A 27,816-nucleotide genomic window follows, 5' to 3' on the forward strand; every position below is an offset into this window, starting at 1 on the left:
TGCTGTTAAAGCATTATCCCAGATTTTAATTGTGATGTCTTATAATCTGTTACAAAAAGAGTTAAACCCTCTTTTTCCTTCACTGATGATAAATAGACTATCATCAGTCCGGGGGCCACATGCGGCCCCAATCAACTCTCAACGTGGCCCTCAGGTCAATTTTAACATATCAATTAATTGGAAACATGAAGAAAACATGTCTAAATCAGCCATGAAATCATGAAAACCAGAAATAAGTCCATAATAATAATTGATCACTGGTGTATGTTGAGTTAAATTTGAGACATAATCGACTGTAATCGTTTTTGTGTACTACAATGTGGCCCTCTGGCAATGAGAATCAAATGAATGTGGCCCCTTGCTGTGACCGAAGTTGGCTGTGTTTCCAACCTAAAAAATGACAAACATCTTTATATGAAAACGGTTCACTGAGGGCTTTTATCCTCTTTCATGTCATAGAAATTCAATTTTAAAACACTCCTCAAAAGATGCTTGTCTGTTTAAGGGTGGTGATTGTGATATATAAAAAAAAAGAGATGTTTTAGTTAGCTGTTACTCAGTGTTTATTATTATTCAGGACGGGGCGATTCTAGAGTATGTTGGGGCCCTCCAAACAGCGTTCATCACCATCATGTCTGCCAGTGTCCCGATGATTACTCCTCTTCCTGTTTCTTTTTCTCTCTCCTATAGGATAACTATAGACGGACAATTATTCTTACCTTTTCTTTGTTGACTTTCATGGACAAATTGTGTTTTTTTTTTTTACAGCAATCATGCATGCAACACTCAGCAAGGGCAACAAGAGTGAGTGCTGTCAGATGGGGGTCCCCTGAGGGAGGTTTCTTACTGTCATTGCAACATTTGCACATTTTTAACCACAGCTTTGGTTTAAGTTCGTGTGCCATCAGGGGCCCCTTACCGGCCTGGGGCCCAAAGCAGTTGCCTGCCTTGTCTTGGTTTTTGGTTTCGCAATGATCAGGTCTGAGGAACTACGTTGACCAGCGTGCTTTGCGCGAAATCCACTTCCTAGTTACGTTTTCGTTTGGCTTCCCTTTCAGTCAGTTGTGCTTCCTATAACAACAACAATAACCGACAGGAAGGTATTTGCACGGTCGTGGCTGAGGTTTGTAGTTTTTCCATTATTTTAAAGTAAACTTCCTCAAAGACTTCCTGAGTTTGTTTTTTGGTTTACGGATAAAAAGCGCGACCCGTGAACTCGTTCATCTTGACTTCAACATTTAGTTTTTTCTTCCCTTCACAAAGCTACATATTCAACGCAGATTCACTTAAAACATATTTCTAGATACATGTTTGGATCAGCCACATATGACTCCACTTTACAGTCTTATTTAATATTTTTTTTATCCTTTGTTTCAGACTAGCTTGAGTCCGCCGCCAACTAGCTAACATAACAATGCTGCCTTCAGGTGCTCCTCGGAAATGTCACCATCGCCGTATCAAAGAGTTACGAGCTCATGAACGCCCCTACAAAGTCGTAATTACGAGTGGGAATTGGGAAATTAAGAAAGAGTGTCGATTTCAATTAATCACATGTGATGCCTGATAGAAGTTGCTTTTAAAATCATGCATTTATTCAGAGATGTGGGAATATTTTTTGTGTTTCCTAAAATAATTAACTTGAAAGTATTTGTCGCTTATTTTATGACTGCCTGCATGTTGACATATTTTGGTTAAATGTAGTTTTTTTTTCTTTCTCCAAAGCACAGACCAACTTAAATGTTTAATTGTTTAAGTTCTGTGCACAATTTTAAAAAGTAACATAACAAAACGGCAACATATAACAAAAATATATACGTCTGTAGTCAAAAGTTATTAAATTAAGAATAAAAAACTGTGCACTGACTAACTTGCAACATCAGATTTACTGGCAACATTTCTACAAGTTTCAGTACCAAAACATTGTCAGTAAATGTTCTGTGGAGATCTAGAGGAAACACTCAAGATTCATCAATTTTTTCATCTAGTGGGCCTCTAACTGTGACTCGTACTAAAACCAAAACAAAGTCCAGATATGTTTTGAGGTTTAATTAAACAAAAGACAGTCAAAATAATTCTATACAGGGTAAATTATAATTATGACGACTATGATGGTCAACTGAAAATATTCAAACTCACTCACCCTCTTTGTCTGCCTCCCGCTATAAAACTGAACAGGTAGAATAAGGTTAAATCACGCCCACAGTGCAAATTACCAGACATGATGTCAAACCTATATAAGGAGCGATACAAAAATAATCAACAGAGGTGAAATACACATTATAGCTCTTACACTGAATATTCCATGTCTTATCTCACAGGGCAACAAAGCAAGACGTGAGAACAGCGCTGTACACCTCCGATGAAAAAGGAGAGACTGGAGAGCCAGAATGGAGGATTTCAGGCGGGCGTACCTGCGTCTGTGTAAGGAGGGAGGAGTGGAGCCTCAGGAGAGCATTGTGGCTCAGCTCCATGAGAGCAGGGTGTCTACACAGGCCTGCAGACTGGACCTGTGCGGACAGAGTCTCTCTGTAGAAACCTGCTCTGTGCTCGCCAGGGTGCTACACAACGATACCGAGTTCACAGAGGTGTCCTTCAGTGACTGCATGCTCAGCGAGGAGGGTGAGTCACAAACACACAAACAGTCTGTAGAAGAAGTACTGCAGTGTTGTTGTTTTTTTTTAAGGGCTGTCAAACATCCTACTTGTAGAAGGACCTACTTTTGTTCCAAGCCATGAAAACAACAATTTATATGTAATGTGTACATGTTGTTTCCACATTAAGACTTTATGGTCATAAACAGCCAATAGATAACTTCCCAACTTCAGACCACCTCTCTTCTCTCTGGCTCTCGTCTCAAAGCTCATTTTGTAAATCTAAAAAAAATGAATAGTTTTTAATCTTTAAGAAAGGGTCAGATTTTCTCTCCAAAACAGGAGGAAATATTGCAATTTCTGGGGTTATTTTCTGCGTTGGGTGAATCAACATGTGGGTGATTTCGGGCAGCAGGATAGTGCTTTATATATAAGTTGTTCACGTTCATGGTAAATCTCCAAACAGATGGGTATCAGAGCGGCTCATTGGTCATTTTAATAGTTATTGGACAACAATGTAGCTGAATTTCATAGAGGTAGAAGATAAATGAGGCTGTGGTTCACACACACACACACACACACTGAGTAGATTCATTCAATGTTAGTTTAAGTCTGAATATCATCGACGCTAACATCACAAGAAAACATGTTTGTGTGACCTTCAGGTGCCAAAGTTCTTCTGTCTGGACTGTTTGCTAACACAGCTGTAAAAGTTCTGGATTTGAAGGTAACATCTGCTGAATTCTTACATCGGATTGAAGTTCTTTTGATATTTATATCAACTGTCGGTCGGTTGATGCAAACTATTGTTCCCAGGGAAACAACCTGAGATCACAAGGGGCCGAGGTGCTGGGGAAACTTCTGGCACGGAACAAGACTCTGCGTAGGTGAGTAAAGGAAATCTGTCTTAAAGTGTATTGGATCACTTACCCTCAACTTCCACATCGTCCATGTGCGCTCCCACTCTATTCAATGATTGTGTTCTACAGAACGCTCCTCGGCCCGTCTCTGGAGCATGCCAGCAGCGCGGCTCTGCGCCATTTCAAATCGGCCATTTATGACGGAGTCCGCAGCAATCACCCGTCAAGCTGAACAGAGTAGATTGGCACAGAGAGGATGTCAGACAAAGAAACACACAGAGCAGCCGGTCATTTTCAAAATAAAACACGGCCTCCTGATCGTATTTTTCCATCACTTTATCAACATTACGTCAAAACAGGCGCACAATGAACAACAAATCGAACCTCACAAATGCAAAGAAACTCGTTGTTTGTGCGTTTTTCTCTTAATTCCTCCGTGATCTTGTAGTTCTCCGGGGATCTTGTGAACCTGTGTACAGCTGCTCTGGCTCCAGAAACTGACCCAGTAGGGCAGGGCGGTGCTGTCAGATGGCGTGGAACGCAGCGTGTATGGACTATGTGGAAATTGCGGGTTAGATGTGCATTTAAGTGGCTTCAACGAGAGGCGGCTGAGGCACACTGTCCATCTGTGTATACAGTCTATAGTCCATATACCCGATGCTGAAAAGTGACATGCTGCTTGCAGGCTGGTGCTGGAGTGGAACGCTCTGGGGGTGTGGGATGAAGCCTTCTCCATCTTCTGTGAGGGTTTGGGCTCCAACAGCGGGCTGACACATCTGGACCTGCGCAACAATCAGATCAACCATCAGGGAGCCTCCGAGCTGGCTCTGGCACTCAAACGCAACAACACAGTGGAAGTGCTCGGTGAGTCACAAAGAAATATGAATGTCGACAACCTGGTGAACACTTTCTGATGTCATGTTCCAGCTGAGGGGTTCAGTTATTAGACTTCTGCTCGTTAAAGTTGAGAAAAAGCAGAACTTTACTTTGAAGTTGAACTTCCACATAGTGATTTTTAAAAATTAAATTAGTTGTCATTCACCTTACGTGTTACTGACATAAGGGTTAAGCGTGGTTGCTGGTGATCACATGATCCACAACAATCAGTGAAAAAAGCCTACAACCTGCATGTAGCGACTTTCTGGAACAATGAAGCTGCTGAGAAGCTGAGGTTGGGCCTGACGACTTGTCTGACGCGCTTTCCAAAAAGAATACTGTGATACCGAAACTAAGTTTGACTGTTTATTAACGAAAAAAGATAATCAACCTTTGATAACAAGCATTAACTCATGATAAAAGTGAGCCAGAAATAATAGCGGACCCAGCTCACCCTCTCTCTTCCACTGAGAACAAAAGGTGAACAGGTGAGTTAAATCAATACATCTCCGCCCACACGGTCACACATGTGACCCCCTACTCAATATGATCCCACAATAAATGATATAATAATCAATAACCCAAAACATCTAAATATGACACACTACATACCTTAACTTCAGAAATACTACAAAGATACTTAGGTCCATCCATGGCTCAAACACTGCATATGTCTACACACACCCTCTGTCTTAAAGGAGCTCTATTATACTCGTCCATATTTAAATACATGTAATGTTACGATGTTGGATGTCCATAAACCTCAGCAAAGTATTTTTAAACATAAGATACACAGTTGTTGTGTAAACATGGTCTCCTGCTGCTCTGAACGAGACTTTACGAGAACTTTACGAGCCTCAACCAGAACCTGACGTCAGGTCGGAGCAAAGGTGTAGGACACACCCACCCCGGCAGTTCTGTCAAGGACACACCCACCCCGGCAGTTCTGTCAAGGACACACCCACCCACAAGTTCGCTCAAGCTTCCCCGTGACTGCAAACAGAGCTGGCCTATCGGAGGAAAGAGGACACAGATTCAGATTCTTTATTGTCCCACAAGGGGAAATCTGCATCGCAGCAGGAGCACACAGAAGACAAGAAACACAAGGACAAAATCACCATAGAACATAAACGAAAACACATTTAAAAACAATCAGACAGCACAACAAAATATAAAACCAAATAAAACATTGCAAACTCACTGTGAAGGGGGTGATCTGAGATATCAAGTATGTTCCTCAGGACCTGCTGGTTATAAATGGTCAAAAGCCCAACTTGATCTTGGCTTCCATACCATGCAGCGATGCAAACATTTAAAACAGATTCAATAAAACTTTTATGAAAGAGAGTCATCATTTCAGAAGAAACATTAAAAGAGTTCATTCTTCTTCAAAAGAACAGTCTTTGTTGAACCTGCTTGGAGATAGCGTCAACATGATTTTCAAAACACAGCCTATTGTCCAGAACAACACCCAGATATTTGTAGCTTTCCACAATCTCAATGTCAGCTGATTTGATGCCAGTTGGTATATGGCTTGGTGGGGACTTTCTAAAGTCAATGATCATGTCTTTAGCTTTTGACACGTTTAAGTGGAGAAAAGATTCATCACATTAAGCCACAAAGTCATCCATAACTGGCCCGTGACCCTGCTCTCCCCCCTCAAGAAGGCTGACAACAACAGTGTCATCATGTAATAAAGTGTTTGTTACTGTGATTGCTGCAACACTCATTAGTGTACATAATGTACAGAAGGGCTGACAGACAACAACCCTGAGGAGACCCAGTGGAAGAAGAGAGCTGGTTAGAAAAAACACCATTTACCTTCACACGCTGCCACCTATTGGTCAGAAAATCTATAATCCAACCAATCAAGCTAGGCTCAAGTTGAAACTGATGGATTAACCTTTCAGCGAGCAAAAACAGCTGTATGGTGTTAAACGCTGAAGAAAAGTCAATGAACAGGAGTCTGGTGTGTCAGAAATGTATCGTCAGTAACCTAACAGTCTTTAGCTCGAGACTTAGACGGAGCGGTCAGTTTTTGGACTGAACCCCTCAATGATAGCGTCTTTGGTGTTTCATTCGTTCTTCTTTCACACAGCTAATGTTCACCCTGCAGCTGTGTACAGACTCACACACATCGGCTAAATGAACGGTGTTCCACACTGTCAAAGCTTATATGAGACAAATAACTTTCTGTAAATCACTGCAAAAGATGTATTTTCTTTTTTACAAGGTTGATGTTCCTGATTGGGTGGGAAACCAATACTGTTATTGAAATTTTGCAGACTTTGATATTATAGTCTGCTGTTCATATCATTTTAAAGCACTTTCTAAATTAAACTGGAATTCAGGTTTCAAATTCAATTTTTTTTTTGTGTGTGTGTTTAATTTAGATACTTAGTTACCCCCGGCCAACAAGCCAGCTACCACCTTAACGGGCTAATTTCTTCCGTGAAACACCGCTTTAAATGATACAGATTATTGTTCTGTTGGTCAGCTCAAGCCTTTTTTTAATAATTTTCACAGATCTGAGGTGGAACAACATCGGTCTGCTGGGGGGCAGGTCTCTGCTGGAGGCTCTGCAGAAGAACAAGAGCGTCAGGCAGCTGGAGACGGCGGGGAACAACATTCCTGGTGACACGTTTAGAGCACTCGGTAAGTTGTGTACAAATTCATCCTACAGCAAACATTTCCTCCCACCTTAAGGGGGGGCTCCCAGATTAAGATCAGGGTTTCTAGGTTGCCGGATAGCCTGGTGGGTATGTCGAACGCCCCGTGTACAGAAGTTAGAGTCCTCAAGGCCCAAAGTTTAGATGAAATATTAATGAAACAACATCCATCCATTATCAATATCGCTTTTCCCGCATTTTCATAACTAGAGGTGTGGCTGAGTGGACTGACAGGCGGGTCTTTGTAGCCTCAGCTCCCCTTCATTAGCCCTTTTCAGAGTGCCGTTTCCACCCGCTGTGTTCATGCCCCTGTGACGTTTCACTTTAAATCTGAATATCGAGGCGGTGTATTCGGGGGACGGAGTGATCCCTCCTCTATAACGTTTTCTGAGGTAGTATCAGAGGGCGTTACTGAGGCGAGAAGGTTTCAGCGGAACCAGCTGGGGAGCACAGCGCTGTGTGTTTGTGGAGGTCCTGCCGTGCTGGACTTCTGAAACGCTAAAGCTCAATGTGAATTCACAGACTGCGACACCAACATTACGCCCTCGTGGGGTCAATATGAATGTACAACAAATACACGATGACAGCCGAGCTTGGTTACAGCATGTTGTTGAGAATATCAGTCTGAAAAGGGCTTTTGACGGTTACTACATTGAATAAATGTGAGGTAGAGGGACTGTCAGCACTTTCAAAATGGCGAGCTCCCTTACTGGGCTTAATAACACCTCTCCAGAAACCAATGGGTGACATCACTGAGACTACATTCATGTTTTCATTCAGACTATTGCAACACTACGCCCATCATTTCTGAGCAAGTAGACGCTCTATTATGTGTATTTGAATCCAAAACAGATAAACAACCAACGATACCTGTTACTTAAACGCATGCTCCTCCAGCCTTCATTCTCTTTTCCTTCAAGACCCTTTTCTCCTACTGTGTGACCCTAACAGAGCAGTCCTCAGGGCACAACTCAGACCGACAGTCCACCCTGAGAGAGAGCCGCAGCAGGACCCAGGTCCTCAATAAGGAGATCCACAAACTAAAGGAAGAGAAGGGCCGACAGGTAACACTCTCCACAACAAAAAGATAACAGAAAAGTTAACCTTGAGGAAAAAGAATCAGGATGAAACCATAATAACTTCAACTTAGATAGCTTTAAGGATTCACTTTCACTCGCACTTATTTTAAGTTTCTCTAAAACTAGAGGATGGATAGCTCTGAGAAAGATTTAAAAAAAACTAGAGACCAGTTTTAAACTCATCGGTGTCACGTCTTCGTCATGTTTTTTCATAACAAAGTTAACACTGCTGCCAAGTATTTATATCCAGAGACATATCAGTCAAACTGGTTTTTAAATGAAGCTAATCAGTCTCTATTGTATTCGACAAAGCGACAAAGTTGTGCAGCTGCATTTAGAGCCTGCAGGTTTTTTGATTCTGTTGATGTTTGTCAATACTCAAAAGAAATGTTTAGTCTTTTTTTGATGCACACAGAGTTTGAGTGTCTAAACCTTTTGAGTTTTACTGCAGATTAAGGATTAAGTTTTAAGATTCAGTTTGTTTGTTCTTCCCCTCTTTAAGTTCTTAAACCTGATGGAAACCATAGACAGGCAGAGGGAGGAGATGGGACACTCCAACAGGTGAGTTGAGGTACTGCTGTGGACACTCACTGAACATACCCATCCTTTTTATGTTCCGCTGTAAAAGACACAAAACATGGCTACTCATTTAGGCAGCACACTTTCTAATCTGTTAGTTCAATCACTACATCTTCCAGAAATACATTCAATCCTGTTTCCATGACCTCATGACTCCTTTTCTTTGCGATCAGGTCCACCTCCATTCAGATCGGCCAACTCCAGGAAGCTCTGAATGAGAGGAAGTCAGCTGTCAACTCTCTCACTGCCAAGTATACTTTTCATTTTCCTCCTCTCCCATGTTCACAATACAAAGAGCTGCTACTCACTGTGCATGTTTGTTTAGAATATCAGTGATTTTTATCATTTCAAAAGCAAAGTATTACCTGGGGACATCGGACCAGTTGTAACAATTCTGTAGAGAGCCTTTGTTTTGAATCCTGTATGAATCAACCATGACCATTAAACATTCCAGTACAAATCATCTACCATATTTCAGACGTCCTCTGATAATAGTGACCCAGTGTGAATCAGTATTTCTGTCATTTGGGGTGGTCATTTTTTAAGGAAGGTTTCCACAGCTGTTTCTGCCCCTGTTTCTGATTGAGAATAATGGAGGCTGCGATGAACTTTGTGAACAAAGGCTTCGACAGCATTTTGTGTGCAAATTTATCTGGCTCATCTCACCACACAGTATGGAGACTCATTCACAGAAAGAGCGAAACTGCAATCCATTCAATGGTAAATGGACTTGAGCATGAATAGTTATTTTCTAGTTTTCTGACTACTCAAAGCGCTTTTACATCGCAGGTCACACCTACACATTCACACGCTGATGGTAGAGGCTGCTGTGTGCAGTGTCCTTCAGTATAAACTAATTCATTCATACACATTCATACACTGCTGCCGAAACAGTGGGAGCAACTTGGGGTTAAGGGACGGTGGCTCAGTTGGCTCAGCTCTCAACCGGAAGGTCAAGGGTTCCCCAATGGTGAATGTGTAGGTGTGACATGCGGTGTAAAAACACATTGAGTAGTCAGAAGACTAGCATTTAATTGCCTTTCGGACATGTGGCTGCGGGAGCTGAAGATTGAAACCCTGACCTTCCCGAAGCAAGACTGTAGATGTAATTGCCTTTCATGTACTGCATTGTGTTTTGTTGTTTATTTTCCTGAGAATAGCTGACCTTTTTACAACTTATCACAAGGCAAGTTATTTCCATTTATAGTTAAAGTTAACAACATTTTCATCAATTAGTGAAGTAAAAGTTAAAATGTGAAAATAAAAAACATTTGACTGATGAGGTCACGTGTGGGTCAAAGCGTCGCTGCAGGTTGAGCGGTCACTTTCAGTTAGTGAGCTGGTGAGGAGAAAACATGAAGGAACAGACGACATTAGCACGTTTTTGTGTGTGTGTGTGTGTGTGTGTGTGTGTGTGTGTGTGTGTGTGTGTGTGTGTGTGTGTGTGTGTGTGTGTGTGTGTGTGTGTGTGTGTGTGTGTGTGTGTGTGTGTGTGTGTGTGTGTGTGTGTGTGTGTGTGTGTGTGTGTGTGTGTGTACATGGCGCCCACTAAACAGGGGTGCACTACATCGGGTTTTCATATAGAATTTAAAACAAAGAAGAGTGCAGCTCTGTTAGTGTGTTGGCACCTGCGCAGACACCAGTCAATAAATGTACTGTCTTGGATTATAATGCAATGTGCTGCACCAAACACTGACGATGGGACTTATTCCCATATCACCATCATTGGGCTTCAGAACTCTGCTTCAGACACCAATATGTGACATAACTGAGACTACGTCCATGATTTATACAGTTTATGTCCATTAATATTTACAGTCTATGGCCCATACCCTATTTCTGTTTTTGGACACACACAAGTTAAATCCCAATGAATGTCTTTCTGTTTGGCACAGGCTGCAGATGACAGAGGCCGCCCTCGCCCTCTCTGAGCAGAAAAACCACAACATGGGAGAGCTGCTGACACGAGTGAAGGATGAGAAAGAACAGGAGAGGGAACGACAGAGCAGAGAGAGGAAGAAAGCGCAAGAGGTTTGTCCAGACGAGAGAGAGAGAGAGAGACAACACAGCAACAAGTCGTTTCACAGATTCTTGCCTCACATTTTTATGATTGGATCCGTTAGCTCATAAATCCTAAACGTGGTAATAAATGAATTCAGCACGAGTGAGGAAAACCCCTCTTTGCTCCAGCTTTTCTTTAAAGGTCACAGCGAAGGTAAATAATCAACAAAAATCTCAATTTGTTAAGCTTGTTGATCTTATGATGATTGATATCTGGCAGTGACCTTTTAAGTCCATAAAGTTGGATCAGGGTTACGGAGGGTTGGAGTTTTTGAATTTTTGAGATCTGGACACAAAGAGGGACCGGGTTCAAAAACACTTTCTTAAGAGTCTGAAGAGATTACGACACTGGGTAAACGGGGGATCTGGTGACGAGTGGATTACTGAGCCGGGCTTTGATCCAGCAGGAAGTGTAGTTGGCTTGATTGTGGATGAGTGGCTGGTGTGACGGCTTAACTGTTTGTGGATCCACACCCAGGATTGAAACATTTCCATGATATGATACGCTTGAATATGCACCATTGAAATAAGTCATGCTGGGTATAATTAATGTACCGTGTGTGTTTCCATCCTGCAGGATAGTGTACTCAGAGAGGGCAAACTCCTGAGAGAGACCCAAAACATGACGGAAACCAACATCCAGCTCAGGAACAAAGTAAGAGTAACATCTGTGCCAACCATTCCAGTTCCTAAGATATAAAAAAAAATGTCTATGTTTTTTTTAATCACATACTGTATATGTTTAGCTGATTGTCTATATGAAGGTAACAGGCTCAACGATGACAACAGCATTATGATCACTACCTTGATATTGTTACCTTTGTAATTATTATCACTGCCAGTGGCGATTCTAAAGTCTATTGGGGCCCGAGGCAAAAATTCATTGGGAGGCCCTCCAACCGGCGTTTATCACCACCAGCGTTCCAACGCTTACTCCTCTTCCTTTTTGTTTCTCTTTCTTTGGTCTTTGGTTTTCAAAACACCAATGCATGCTATGCTTAGCAGGACAACGACAGTGAGTGCTGTCAGATGGTTCCCCCTTAGGGAGGTTTCCTACTGTCATTGGAGAATGTGCACATTTTGAGTCACTGCTGTGGTGTAAAGTTTGTCAGCCCTCGAGGCCCCCCCTTCTGCCCCAAGCAGTTGCCTGCCTTGCCCGTTGACAATCAGCACCTCTGATCACTGCACAATGTTTTTTTAAATGACATATTGCCTTAATTGAATTCTCCAGGAGATAAGAGAGGAATAGCAATATATCATCTGCATAGATACTGTTTGAATTCCTTTAAAGGGGATGTTTTGGGAGAAATGGCTGCTGTCTGAAAATGTTAAATAAACTCAACTCAAAACTTTATTTATAAAGCACTTTACACACAACATAGTTCATCCACAGTTTTGAAAAGTGCAGTTAGAGGAAAACCAAAGCATATGAAAGAAACCGATAACAACGACAATAAAAATTAAAGCTTAAGTAACAACAGTGTAACACAAAGCGTATAGAGCGATGGATCCCTGAGCTTGACGGGGTTATTGAAAATCATCTGAGCAGAAATATGTTTTATGAGTCTTTAAAAAAACCCAACAGTGGGTGAGAGGCAGATGTGGGGGGGGGGGGTAGAGAGTTCCACAACTTTGGTCCAGCAATAGAAACAGCCTGATCCCCAAAACAGAAGAAGGGGAGCGTGCTTCACGTTGCCTCGTCTCCAGTGCAGGGTAACACGTTTATGTTCTTTTAGCATTCAGATTCAGAGTTTTTATTGTCCCACAAGGGGAAATTTGCATTGCAACAGGAGCACACAGAAGACAAGAAACACAAGAACAACATCACTATAAAACATAAACCAAAACAAATTAAAAAAATCAGACAACACAGCAAAATATAAAACTAAATAAAAACAGCGCAATATAATCAGTCAAGAGCCCATACCAGAATGGAAATTCAAGTTATTAAAGTGCAAAGTGGAGGTGTGCAAATGTGCAATTCAAGTGCAAAAAGAGCAACAAATACCTAATTGTTGTTTAACATATTAATTGCACTTCTTAAAAATGAGACCTGGAGTCTTTTAGTCTTCCTCACAGGAGCTGTTGGGATATGGCTTGGTGGGGACTTTCTAAAATCAATGATCATGTCTTTAGCTTTTGACACGTTGGAGAAAAGATTCATCACATTAAGCCACAAAGTCATCCACAACTGGCCCGTGAACCTGCCCTCCCCCCTCAAGAAGGCTGACAACAACAGTGTCATCAGCAAATTTAAGAAGGTGTCTATTACTGTGATTGCTGCAACACTCATTAGTGTACATAATGTACAAAAGGGCTGACAGACAACAACCCTGAGGAGACCCAGTTGAAGAAGAGAGCTGGTTAGAAAAAACACCATTTACCTTCACACGCTGCCACCTATTGGTCAGTAAATCTGCAATCCATCCAATCAAGCTAGGCTCAAGTTGAAACTGATGGATTAGCCTTTAAGCGAGCACAAACGGCTGTATGGTGTTAAACGCTGAAGAAAAGTCAATGAACAGGAGTCTGGCATGTGTCTTGGGGCCCTCAAGATGCTTATACAAATAGTGTAACAATGTGGTGACAGCATCCTCCACACCTCTACCAGTCCTGACAATTTTTTCTAATGTCTTCATCACCAGAGAAGTCAGCGCTACAGGCCTGAAAGTTTTCGGGGTGCTAATTTTAGCTACAGCAACAATAATGGACTTTTTCCAAAGTTGAGGCACTTTCTGCAGGTTAACAGATTGTGTGAAGATATAGTGAAAGATGCCGCACAGCTGATCTGCACATGTTTTTAAAAGCTGGCCACAGATGTTGTCAGGTCCAGGGCTTTTCGCCTTGGTGTGCCTGAAAAGATTTGCCACTTCCTTCACATCAAAAGCAAATGCTAGAGGAGCTGTTGTCTTTTCCTTTATTACATTCATCTGTGCAGTCAAATCATTATTTTCAAAACGAAGATAAAAACTATTTAATTCATCTGCCAGATGTTTAACTGAATAAAAACCATCTAAGGCAAATCCACTGTTACCCTTCTTTTGTAGTCCAGTCATAGTTTTCATTCCATTCCAGGCTTTTTTCAGATTATTACTGCTGAGTTCTGCCTCAGTCTTATCTTTATACCTAATTTTAGCTTTCTTAATTTCAGCCCGTAGTTCGTTTTTCAATTTCCTCTCAGCAAGGACATCACCTTCATTAAAAGCAACTTTCCGTTCATGTATAAGACCCTTAATGTCTTTGGAGAGCCATTGATTGTTATTAGGGACATTTTTCACATTTCTGGAAGGAATCACACAGTCTTCACAAAATGAAATGTAGCTGCACACAACATCTGTAAATTCATCAATGTCAGAGCAGCTTTGACCAGCTTAACACTGGTTTTCTCCCTCCTCATCACAGATCTATACACAGGTAGAAGGTGCACAGTATTGTGATCTGAGGAATCCAGTGCAGGCCCTGCTTCAGACTTATATGCCCCCTTGATTGATCCATAACATAGATCCAGAGTTTTGTTGCGTCGTGTTGGACATGTGACGTATTGATAAAAATTGTTCGAGGATTTCTTAAGATCACAATGATTAAAATCCCACAAAATAAAATTTGGAGCATCCGGGGATACGGACTGCAAGTTGTGTGTTACTTTAAAGATTGTGTCGGCAGCAGTTTTGGCGTCAGCTTTAGGATGAATGTAGACAACAGTTACAAATATCTGGGGGAATTCCCTCAGGAGATAGAATGGCCTTACCGACACAGACAGAAGCTCGATATCGGGAAGACACAGCCGCTCACGCACAGTTACATTACTGCACCATCTGCATGTACAAGCATACTCCTCCTCCCTGAGATTGACGTGTCACATCACTGTTTCGATCCAAACGCACAGGAGCCCCGAAGCCGGTAATATCTATTGAAGAGTCCCTGTCCAAGTCAGTCAGCCACGTTTCAGTAAACGCCATTAGACATGCATCCCTATAATCCCGTAAATGGAGGACATTTCCTTGTAATTCGTCGATCTTGTTTCTTAGAGATTGGACATTAGCCAAAATCATAGAAGGCAGGGGAATACGGTTCTTACTCTGAAGTTTCCTGATGCGCTGACGCACGCCACCTTTCCTTCCTCGTTTACGAACCCGCGACTTTCCAAAGTTATCACCCGGCCTCTCTGATAAGGATTCGTTCCAACCAAGAGTGTGTGGGATTCATTCACGGAAAGATAATTCCATTGTAATCCCAAGAGAAACTCGCGTGAGTACGAAATAGTTTGAGAGTGCCGGTGACTCCAGGCAAAATTCACCATAAACGCCAAGAGAAAAAGAGAAAAAAAAATCTCCATTCCGGTTGACACTCTCTTGAAAAACAATATTGTGATTATAAGGGGTTTGAATCAGACACACATCAAACCCAGGTACGGACTGAAAACAAACAATCAAGTCGACAAACACGACACGCAGTTGCTGGTCGCCACAAGAGCAGCGCACGAGGAGTGATTCATGACAGTGACTGAGGGTGAGGCAATAATCCTCCTTTCAGTCTGTTTGTACAGAGTGGTGCAGAACAGACTCAAAATGTTTATGTGAGTCTGACATGTGAGGTTTTAAATTAAGCGATGGTAAGTTAATGATTCTGAGTTTATAAAATATATATCTTATTTATTTGGGTTCTTTTGTGGTGTATAGATGGCTTAACAAGATTGTATTTTCTCCTCTGGTAGATATAAGATATTTATAATAATAAATATGGAGATAGTCATACACACAGTAAACAAACACCCACAGAGCTTTTCTATTTTTTGTATGATAGGTGGAGGAGCTGGAGCGCAGGTGTAAGTCTCAGCAGCAGCAGATCTTTGAGGTGAAGCAGGAGCTGACCAACAGCACAGCAGAGCTCAAGCTGCGACTAGCACAGACAGAAGGTAACACACACTCCCTGAACACAAAGCATTTTCATTTACAAATACAGAATGTCTTTCTTTTTCCCTTGGAACCCATCAGAGATGTCCTGTATGTCACTTTCTGACAGACCGTCTTGAAATAGAGAAGCGACGGTCCAAGCAGGCTCTGGAGGACATGGACGGTCTCCGCCAAAAGGAGGCAAGTCCCCACACATATACATATTTACTATTAGTTTATTTTAAGGACACGTGTTCCTTAGTTTGGGATATGACATTTTTGGAAAAATCTTAAACCTGCTGGCATGGAGAGTTATTTCCTCTCACTCAGAGGATGGGCACAGTATGTAAATTCCACCACCAGGGGGCTCTGAATCAAAACAATAACAAAAGATGACGTCGAGGCTGGTGGGGAATCATGGGAGTGATTCTCTCTGCCACTCCCCTCTCTGGCTTTCATAACTGTTGGAAATATTTGAGGTAATGCAAGTACTCAACAAAAAATAACATGGGCGTAGTACATTTTTTTTTTATAAATCTACGTATTTTAATGTAAACATTAGCAACCAGATTCTACATATTATACCTTTACACCTTTATACCTATTACTGTCTTTATTACATGAGATCTCATAACATGAGGACTAAATCACGAACAAGAGCTGGTGATGTCAAGATCACAAAATAGAAGTCTGAAATGTCAATAAAATCAATGAAACATACAATCACATAGACCCCATGTGATTCTGAATTTCTGGGACTGACCCCAAGGACAAGTTTAGAGGAAAATCCAGATATGATTTATTTCTAGTGTGGATTGAAGTCTGCTCAGCTGTGATGACACATGTTGCAGCAGACAGAGACTGGAGTATTTTAAACACTTGAGTCAGTATGCACCCCGGTGGACAAAATGTGTCATGACAAATATTAGAACAAACGTGGTAAACTGTCATATAGGTGTGACTATAAATCAGACAGGTCTGTTTATGAGTATATGCCTACTCAACTCTCCATCATGATGAGTCCTATGTTACATAAATTCAGTTCTAACTTCACAGTTAATTACTTTTTCCCAAAATTAATCAAGCCAACATTTCTTTCAGGTTAAAACGAATTGTTTGATTCCTGAGGTTAGTAGTGGTTCTTTCATCGCCAGACCTGATACGTTTTTTAAACTCTCACAAAGCAGGGCGCTCACAGACACAGATCAGAAACAACTTCATTCAATTTATTATATTGTTTTTGACATGTCAAGATGAAAATTGGGTATTTTATAATAGCAATATGTACCTCTGACACCTAGTGTTTGAAATGGGTAATGCAGTCCAAATTCAAAACATTGTATGTAGCTGTCTCCCCCCCCCCCCTCTCCTCTCTAGAGTCCATGCTCACGCAGGTTTCCATGTGGTGGACACTGAAGCTTCAGTGTTTATCCAGCTCTGCATCAGTCTGTAAACCTTTCTGCGTTCTAACCTCTCTCCATTTTTCAAAAACATCTCCAATATTGATCCTAGTTTGAGCACGTTTCTGCTCGTGGAGCTTATTAGAAACATGCAGAGGCTTTTTAGGTCGGGTACAATCACTTCTATCTGAACCAGTTCTCTTGGCCGCTTCCATCGCTGCAACACCTGTTGGTTTGACCTGATAACTGCTCTCATATCTGGCAAACCGAGGGGCGTCCAAAACAGCCGTGTGGGGGAGACTTAAAACCGCCTACTTTCTCTGGTCCAAACAAATCCAGAGTATTCAGGAGCAGAATCTAAAGTTAGAAGGAGGACATACTGGCTGCTGCATTGTTGTCAGAGAAGCCAGCACTTCAACATAGCATGTTTTCTTAATGACTGATCATAAGTAAGGTCACTTTATTATTTCATTTAGTAAATATCTTAGAAAGATTTTTCACAATGTGTATGACTCCACCTCAGCTCAGTGTTCTGAATGCATCTCTGTTTCTGTCCATTACACAAAAAGGTCTAACAAACGTGGTAATTAGTGAGGTTAAGAGGTGCTGACATGCAACTTATTCACTTGTGGACTATTTGTTGCACATTTTACTTTTCTGTATGATTAACTAAAACTCGTATTAAATACATAAATTTGACATTTCTGTGCAGGTGGAGCAGGTGAATCGTCATCTCGAGGAGAGCGAGAGAGCGCTGCAGGAACGCATCTTCAAACTGGAGGGACAGCGGATACAGTTGGAGGAGGTCAGAGTTTGCTTAAAGGATAATTACACAATTGTATTACACACTTACATTCACACAGAGTTTTAACAGAGTTATTATTGTATTTCTGAATACCCTGGTGCAAGCCTGTCTGCCTTCAGGTGTTTGTGTGAAGCTCTCTGGAAGTTGAACAAAGACTGTAGTGAAGAATGAACTGTTAAACTGCAAAACACATGTTTATGCTAATCAAAGAATGTGAACACGGTTACGGATTATGATTTCAAAGGAAAACAAAAAAAACTGTCTCGTATGGTGATGATCAGGGTACTGCAGAAGAGTGCACGGATCTGGAACATCAACAATAATGTAATGCTAAATTACTGATAGATATCCATCTTAACAGATTTTTTTTTTTTTTTATCCAAGGGGAACTCTGTAACTCTGTTGTTCCTAACAGTTTGTTTATTCAAATCCACACATTGAAGTCTCTCTTACTGGGAATTTCCCTAGTCTCGTGTCAAGGGATGAACACAGAACATGGGAAATGAGAATTCTAAGGTAGGCGTGAGCAAGGAAACGTCAGGAAATGTAGCCTGAGCCCCTTTTGGGGGGGGTGAAGACGTTTATGTCATGCGATTGGTAAACACACCAAGGAGATCGTCGGCCGTCAGTCCTAGTTGGACCGATAATCGATTGTCGCCCTAGTTTTTGTGTCCAGCTCTGTCACAACCTGTCGGCCCCTGTCTCCCTTTTTCGAGCCAGTTCCACATGTTGAATCAGCGTCGGTTTAGATAGATTTCCACCTTAACAGATTTTCAATGAAAGCTGATGGGGTTCATGCCAAAGTCTGAGTGGGTTTTTTATTGAAGGGGGGGGGCGTACGTTTCTCTGTAACTGTGTTGTTCCTAACAGTTTGTTTATTCAAATCCACACTTTAATGTCTCTCTAACTGGGAATTTCCCACGTCTCGTGTCAAGAGGTGAACACAGAACCAGGAAGTAGTAAGGTGTCTCGAGATGACACATTATGATTGATTGATCTTAGTGCTGCACAGATGAAATATGATACTATAATGGAGGGGTTTACGTCTCCATAGCCCTTTGTTTTGTGACGGTGTTTCCCCTATCGCCACTGATGACTTTTTTTTTAGAGAGAGGAACAGGGAAACAAAAGGAGAGGAGAAATAACTTCATAGTATTTTGCGCTACAGTGGCTTGATATCAGGTCAATTAACATACCTCTGAGTAAAGAGGAGCGTGATAATAGACAGACGTGCCTATCCGTCTGTTTCAGTCCCGCCCCCATATGCTCACACACGGCTCCTGCGAGTGTGCAACTATTCATTTCACGTGGTCACATTGAGAGAGAGTCGATGCTCCGGGCCCTCCCGCACCTTAAAGCTAATAAAATGGAACTTCATACCAGCCAGAAGTCTTTATCTCTTAGGACTTTCACCTTGCAATGGAGCTTCGTTGTCATTTTTAACGTTCATCTCCCGTACTCCAGTGCATTTCGTATTAGCATGGGCGGTTCTAGGCAGGGGCCAACAGGGGCCAGTGCCCCTGTAACACTGAGCTTGGTGCCACCTGTGGCCACCCCTCCAAAAGGAAGAGCCCCCCTCAAAACACATACACAGTATTTGACTCAAAAACCGGACTCACAATCTATCATTAAATACTGTTACTGAAACAAATATAAATCATGGTATTTTATGATGTGTGCTATTATTTGGCGTAGTAAATATATTTATTTTAAAGCGATCATCTTTGTCTATTTTTCACCCGGGTTTAATGTTCCCCTCTTACAAAACAAATGGCCCCAGTTTGGCCCCCTCAGTAAAAGTGGTCTAGAACCGCCACTGCGCATTAGTTAAGTGTCCTCTCTTTGACTCACGTATCGCGTACGCTTTATAATTGCGACGAGCGATATAGACTGAAACGATATGCAGGACTCGTTCGCGGATAAATAACGGTCTAAATCCATTAATATTTGAGATAAAGACAAGCTGTAAAAAGTGACAATCACCCAGATCTGATCCACTAAAGAGGAAGATAAATATGATGTATAATGGCACCAGAAAGCCTGAATGTGAGACTATTCTTATTAGTCTGTTTGCTTCATAGCATGGGCTTCTTTTTTTTCTTCTTTTTTTTTTTAAGATTGGCAGTTAGTGATGAGGCAGAACAATGAATTTACAAAACAAACTTTCCCAAAAGCACTGATATCTGTATTCAACAGTGCAGCATCGATGCTGTTAGGTCAGAGGGTTACAGAGGGGGTCTGAGGAAGTGTAGTAGGCTTTATTTCCTCTCTGCTAAGTGAAACCTCTGCATGCTGAGGGGGTCAAACACTGGTTAAAAAGAAAAGAAGCCTAATTCTCCTTTACAATAATTCACTAGGCTACATGTTTACAATCGAGTAGGCAGGCGTATTACCTGAAGATTAGTTTGGGGGAATAGTGGCATTAAAAATGTCCCAGAGGCCACATAATTTGAGCTTTTACAGCCAAAAAATTTCTCCAGGAGTGCATGTCCCCCGGACCCCCCAAGCCGGCTACTTCAGATAGGGTTGGAGGCACAGATCTTTGGGATTTTACTGATTTGGTTATGTCATTTTACTGTATTGGGTGGTTTTTGGTTGACTATTCTGTTCAATAGATGTTAATAATTCTTTTAAAAAACAGATTTTTTTAATTGCACGTAACAAAAACATTGTTCATCTTCACATCAGCTGCTACAACTCCAGAGCAAACACTGGGGACATTTTGTTTATTTCCTCTTTATGACTATTTGTCTAATGCTGAATTCACACATTCACATGACTTGTGAAACGTTACTGAAACTTTCAGGGTGAACTGCATGTGTGAATGTAAATGACCAAATCGTACACCTAAACTTTATCCACATTTGTTTCCTGCCAGCCCTCTAGTAAAATGTCATCGTTAAGATTATAAGGTAGGCGTGAGCAGGGAAACGTCAGGAAATGTAGCCTGAGCCACTTTGGGGGGGTGAAGACGTTTATGTCATGCGATTGGTAAACACACCAAGGAGATCGTCGGCCGTCAGTCCTAGTTGGACCGACAATTGATTGTCGCCCTAGTTTTTGTGTCCAGCTCTGTCACAACCTGTCGGCCCCCGTCTCCCTTTTTCGGGCCAGTTCCACATGTTGAATCAGCGTCGGTCGGCGTCAGAATCAGTGCACGAGAAGAAAAACGAAAGTGACGGAAGAAAGTAAAAAGACTTCAACTTTTTATCAGACATTATTCTCCATTAGTAGGCTACCTATAAGACGAGTGGTGAGCGACAGCGGTGTGAAAATGGTCTTCTCGTATCATAACAATGGACTACCGCCGCCTGCTGGCATGGAGAGTTATTTCCTCTCACACATGTGCAGAACGTACGTGGTGGTTGGCCGTCGGCTGTAGTCTTTGCGGTGTGTTCTAGTGCAACTTTTTGGCCAAGACAAAAGGCGTTGTGAGGTCGACGCCACAGGTGGCCTTCGTCGCCACTAGTTCTTTGTCGTCTGCTCAACACACCTACCCAGTCCCATCCTGATGGTAGAGAATGCTGTGTCCACAGTCCATCAGTATTAGCATTTTGAGCTTTCTTGTCTGTGGTGCTGCAACGCCCAAATTTCCCCTCTGGGGATCAATAAAGTATTATCCTATCCTATCCTAATGTGAAAAAATTCCCACTGTTGTTTTATTGTTCTGAGTCTCTGGGCTGCATTTCAACACAGCTGCCTGCAGCAACTGTAGCCTTGATCCTAATTGCTAAAAAACTGCTAAAACAGGAATTGAAGAGTAAATAGTCAACAGTGTTTGGGCTGTAAATATTTGAATAGAGACAACCAGTCTGCACCCTTTACGATTTTGGCACTGAACTTCGCAACAGAAAAGTACTGCTTCAATGTGTTATATTTACCATCCACACTGATTAGACTTTCACATCAAACATGGTGAAAACCCTTTTCAATTCTTTGTTATCATTGGTTTGAATCTGCTGCTGTTAATGTAATATCAGATAATAACTCCTTTCTGTTGCAGGAACTGAGTAAAGCTAAAGCAGCATGTGTGACTGAGCGGGCCCAGGCAGAGGAGGAACTGGGGCGGGTGCGATCTCAAGTGCGCCTGGAGGAGGTGAGTTGGGAAATCTTTATCTCTGATCAGGTGTTATGATGTAACCAAGTGAAACTGGAGGACATGTATGTGCAGCCTGGAAACACACGAGGTTCTTCCCAGGCACTAATAGATGAAGGAAAACCTTTGAGATGAAGTGCTGCAACACTCACTTTTAAGTTTTGAAGCTGAGATGTATAATGATGTCTCATTATGACCCAAAAAAGCAAACAAGACTATTAGCAACAAGATAACTATTTCTATTTTCAACCCTTTGATGCCTGTAATGTGGCTAAGATGTATGTCAGACACAAAATGTTCAGCATGCTGAGGAAACCTTTTTTTTCACATTAGAGACAGACAATCAGCCACAATCGCATTCACACATATGGAATAGTCACCCATTAACCTAACGAGCATGTCTTTGGACTGTGGGAGGAAGCCGGAGTACCCAGAGAGAACCCATGCATGCACGGGAGAACACAGACGGAGTCCAACAGGGATCTGAACCAGGGTCCTTCTCGCTGTTTGTCAACAGGACAAGTTTAGCAATGAGATAAAGATGAAATGCTTTGTTGACAGGGGGCGCCTAATTCAGTACAAAATGATCGTTTTAACATTCACAAATAACTAAAGACTAAAATCACTCAAATCAAATCTGTCTTACCAGCGTTTGTATAAAAAACACAGCAGAATACAAAAAAACTGAGATGAACAGCAGACTTATTGTCAAATCAAACCTATGGTAGGGTCAGCAATCCATACCTCAAATTCTCTCACAAAAATAGCATATTTGTCTTTGGCATGAAATGTCTGTCCAATAATTTCATTGCAATGAAACTTTAAAGATCTAGCAGTTTCTTGCTGGTTTATCAACACTGCTGACCTCAGCTTCAAATGTATCTGAAACTTTCAATAAACAACTAAGAACCTTTAGTCCAGGACAACCATTAAGGAGTCCCCATCAAAAGACCTCTAGTAGATGAGAGTATCAACAGAAAAGTCATTTGAATCATATTTAGGTAATGACATTGATAGAGTAAAATATGATTTCCATCATTTTGCATCTCTTAGTTCGCATTAGAGGACTTCATGGGTCAAGCCAAACTGTTTGACTGTGTTGATCATTTGATTAGGAATCATCCGGTCCTGGATAGTTTCAGCTCTACCACTGCTGGTCCTGGTTTTCGGTTTCTTTAAATTAAAACACTAAAAGTGACTCCATGCCTGCTGTTATCTGTTCCTTACAAAGCTGGTAACTTACATTCAAAATATATTATCTTACCCTTTCAACTCTCTCTCTCTCTCTCTCTCCCCCCCCCCCCCCCCATCACTGAGCAGCAGGAGCATGTGTCATCAGTGGAGGAGAAGCTTCGCTCGGTGCGCTCCTCTCTGCAGGAGGTGCAGCTGCACTGCTCCCAGCAGAAACAGACCATCAGTGAGCTGCAGGCCAAGAACAGCCAGCAGAGCATCGAGATGGACGGACTGAGGCGCAGGGTTGAGGAGCTCCAGCAGGTCAGGATCGACAAACTACCTGTTACACCAGAAGCTTCTGCCTTATGTGTCTGCATCCTTATCGTACCTAAGAGGCTCACATTGTAAATAAAATATAGGTGTATAGGTTTGACATTTGAATGTGGGCCAATGAGCGGTCAGGTGAATGTACGGTCACGGTCACTACTGACTCGATGCCAATCACTCCAAACTAATTTTAATTGAATTAGAAATTCTTAATTCTCTCAGGTATCAAGTATGACGGAATTGCTGCATTTTGATGTTATTGTTATTATGGGCCCTGTATTGCACATCACAACCTGTGGTATTGTATTTTATTTAACCGTATTCCAGTTTTAAACTATCTTTATTTTATTTGACATACTTCATTAATCCCTGAGGGATTCTGGTTTACACTCTGTTATTGAGAGACATTCTCCTCACACACATGTACAAACATGACCTGTGGACATACATTAGTGGAGAGATGTCAGAGTGGGGCTGCTACACACTGCTATGCAGAGAGCGCACCAGAGCGGAAGGGTGCTCAGTACCTTCCCCAAGGGCACCTCGGCAGTACCCGGGAATGGCCCTGGCACCTCTCCAGCTACCAGTCCAACTTCCATATTTTGGTCCGCACTGGGACTTGAACCGGCGACGCTCTGGTTCCCAACCCAAGTCCCTACAGACTGACCTACTGCTGAATCATACCTCACATTATATCTTATAATTTCTTCTCGGCCCGTATCCCAGGAGTGGTGAGATGCCTTCCAAAATAGCTTCATTATACTGTATGCCTCAACCACCTCCAGGTACAGTGGGGGCCCATCAGTCTCTGGTAACCTTATTTCAGGGATCAAAAGCTGAAAAGTTTGGGAACCACTGCTGTATCGCGTCGTACCGTATTGATTCATATTTGGTTGTATCGTCCTGTCTTGTTCTGTATCGTATTATATTGCATCATATCGTTTCAAATATTTCGTATTGAACTGAGTTTTAACCTGTGATTCCACTCACAATTTGACTCTGTGCATCACAACTTCATGACCCCTAGCAGCGGGTTGTAAGACTTGAACAATAAAACGATAAAAGAAGAAGAAGACAGCAGGGAAATATCAGACAGCTGTGAAGAGAGGTTAGCGGATGAAGCCTAAGAGGTCAACATGACACCCAATAAATAAATACATCCACTCTGCACTTTGAGGAACATTTTATATTCTTCAGTTTATCACATTATATGATATTCTTTCAATATATCGAAGATCACAGACTCCTGAATCCTGACTTGTTTCAGTGGGCCACATATGAGGTATCACACCGTATCATCATCATATCGTATCATATGGTATAGTCTCATATTTTATATATATTTAACCTGCGATTGCTAGCCTTAGGCCCCGTGTCCACCTTGCATATTTCTTCTGAGCACCAGCATCTTTTTTCAATTGTTTCCATTGAGGAGAGAGCGTGTAGCAGCAGGCTGACGGCCAAAGAAAAAACGCAACGCCTAGCGTCTTTTTTCCGAGCGCACCGCCATCTTTGTGCAGCTGCTCCAAGCGCTCAAGTTGAAAAGCTTTTTACAGAAAGGCGCCGTTGACGTCATGGGCGCTCTATTCTGCCTGGAAAAAATGCTAGGTGGACATGGGGCAAGTGTTGTAGTCAACACCACACGAACCGAGACTGGAGTACTCCGAGACCTAGACAAGACCGAGACATTTAGGGATGGAGACCGAGTCAAGGCCAAGACAAAGGCAAGGGCGACTGAACTCCTTTTTAATGCTATTTTATATTTTTGACCACAGTTTTCTGCAGAATGCATTGGGATGAGGCAATTCATGTATCTGTGGCTACGTCAAATGACTGTTGTATTATGTGGTTGTGTGGTTTCAGGAGCTGGCGGGTAAGGACCAGGAGAGAGTGGCTGAGGTGAGCCGGGTGAGGGTGGAGCTGCAGGAGCAGATTGGACGTTTACAGGCAGAGAGGACTGCACAGGGAGGACTCAAAGAGAAGATCAGTGCTCTGGAGAGAGAGGTTAAAGGTGCTGCTTCGTGCCAAATCACTTTTTATTATTATGACATACTACTTGTTTCTCTTTGCAAAGAATTTAAGTTAGTCAATTTGTTGCATTTTGTAAAGGAAATAGTATAAGGAATACCAAGCAATTACAAAAGTCATTTAATGACTCAGACATGAAACGCTTCTTTACTTTCTAATTAAAGGAGACTGATTTGTTCAGAACAAGATGGTACCCTAGTCTTTATTGTAGGTTTGAATGCATCCTGTTTGCTGTCCTGCAGTACTCAGCAGTAACCACAGAGAGGCGCTCCTGGACAAAGAGAGCGAGATGTCTTCCATGCTGGAGAAGCTGCGGCTTAGAGACGCAGAGATCCAGAGGATGAAGGAGGACGAGGCCAACAGAGCCAGCTACCTGCAGAGCGCCATCCTCACCTACGTTCAGGGCTCACCTCTAGGACACTTCAGCAGCCCAAAGAAATGAGCAGAGACCCGGACTCGTCAGCTGCTACCTCGGAGCCCTCGCCATGTTTCTGCACAAGGTCAGGACAGTCCAGCGGAGATTAAATATCGAGATGATCTGGACTTTAAAAGAAGAAAAGAGTGAAAACCAGGAGTGAAGAAACAATATGGGGGAGATGTTTGGTGCGTGTCCACGTGGCTGTCATTAAACCAAACACAACGTGCTGAGAGAGGCGGGAAATGAAGGGTTGGAAAGTCTGAAATTGTTAAAACATGTCCCACTTTTATAGTTCTAATGCATACTATTAGTTCACAGGAAGAAGTATACTTGACTGGATTTCAATCATTTTTCTCAGTAAGAATAACTGTGTGTAAGACAGCTCAAATCAATCATTGTGTTTTTCAGCTCGAGTAATATTTCCATGACACGCTGTCAGAAATAGCAATAATACTTTAAAGATATGCCAGGTGTGCACAGGAGAACAGTTTGACCAACATATTTAAACGGCTTTATCTTCAGGTGAAAGACAGAGTGAGTACATCTGAACTACTATTACTGCTTCATTACTGTCGAGGCTGAAGAAGGGAAGCTTGGATTGTCTCTTTACTGTCAAAATTGAGTGTTTGCTTCCAAAGAAGTTTGGACAACCTGAGGGCAGACCCCCCCCCCCCCCCCCCCCTCCCTCAGCTCCAGCTGTGTGGTGGCAAACATCTGTCAATCACATTAGAGCAGTGGTTCTCAACCGGTGGGTCGCGTAGCCATTTTCAGTGGGTCGGGAATGTGTGCCTGAAGCACTCTTAAACTTCTTCTGCTTCTGTCACATGTTTTGTACCGACTGATGTCCACACTGCACTATTTTTCCGTAAATAAATGTGATTGGTCCTGAGGCTAGACGAGTTGAGAACCACTGCATTAGAGTATGGGTTTGACAGCTGTGGTTGAAAGCACTACCTCCAAGCTTTGAGTTTCGCTCTTCCATTAACTGAGATGCATTGAGTGACGACGACTATAAGTCATCATTTAAACCTATGATTACTGTGTAGCCGTATCCTGTCATGTTGTTTCTAAGCCTTAATATAAAATATGTGTCAAACCGGATGGCTGCTTCTCTCCAGCTCACAATCAGAATGCAGGACACCTCTTCCCACCTGCTGTTTTTTAATGTAAGTCTAAATGAAGCCCTGTGCATTCAGTTATAAAACACAGGGCTGTGTTATGACTTGACATTGTTGGAAGTGTGATTTATATGTGTTGTCTAGATTCCTCTGTGTTTTTTTTTTTTATGTTCTTGATGAAGTCTGTTTTTTCAGTGAAATGTGTTTATTTGTGAAATAAATGTGTGATAGATGTGTGGTTGACCTGAATTAGTCTTTTCTTCTTCTAACGTTAACTGCATGTTCAGAGTGTTATGTGTGGAGGGCGGGGGGGGGGGGGATGTATGAGGTCACTGGGTGTTGAAGGAGCAGCCAAAGATCCTTAAAGGGGCTTTATGTAACTTTCAAAAAGACTGCGTTTGTAGCGACACCGCATGGCCGTTAGGTGAACTGCACCAGTAACCTGTTGCTCGCTCTCCCTCGTGTGCTCGTCATACGTGCACAAACGAGCATCATCATCGGCCGCGAAACACTGAATATTTACACAGTCTATGATATTTACCGGCATAATGTTTACCGAGGAGTACATTTTAAAAATGTAAATAAATTAAAACTATTTACAATACAAAATATTCAATAATAATTTTAATGAAATATACATTTAAAAATACATAAAATCTACAAGATAATGTGTTTACGATAAAAGTACAATATAAAAAGAAAATCGAGTTTGACGATCAAATCAACCAATCAAAGATAAACTCAAACTCAAAATATTTACATCTCTAGGGTCTAGGCTTCACTTGTGTCTCCACTGACGTCCGTTTCTCAGCCGTTCTCTTTTTGTCTTTTTTCAAACACAGCT

At 42.0% G+C, this 27,816-nt stretch overlaps 1 protein-coding gene across 1 annotated transcript; it reads left to right on the forward strand.

Annotated features, from left to right (window-relative positions):
- The first annotated feature begins 38 nt into the window (after positions 1-38).
- On the forward strand, positions 39-27,221 carry lrrc45 (leucine rich repeat containing 45). The gene is made up of 18 exons (XM_020640491.3): positions 39-1,123; positions 2,319-2,619; positions 3,257-3,318; positions 3,408-3,478; positions 4,137-4,315; positions 6,854-6,982; positions 7,948-8,060; positions 8,578-8,636; positions 8,828-8,905; positions 10,550-10,685; positions 11,293-11,370; positions 15,519-15,630; positions 15,738-15,808; positions 17,720-17,812; positions 21,816-21,908; positions 23,229-23,402; positions 25,272-25,419; positions 25,679-27,221. The coding sequence occupies exons 2-18, from the start codon at positions 2,388-2,390 to the stop codon at positions 25,876-25,878; spliced, it is 2,028 nt and encodes a 675-aa protein (XP_020496147.2). The 5' UTR covers positions 39-1,123; positions 2,319-2,387; the 3' UTR covers positions 25,879-27,221.
- The last annotated feature ends 595 nt before the right edge of the window (positions 27,222-27,816 follow it).

This window comes from Labrus bergylta, chromosome 21, assembly GCF_963930695.1.
Source record: "Labrus bergylta chromosome 21, fLabBer1.1, whole genome shotgun sequence".
Lineage (NCBI taxonomy): Eukaryota > Metazoa > Chordata > Actinopteri > Labriformes > Labridae > Labrus > Labrus bergylta.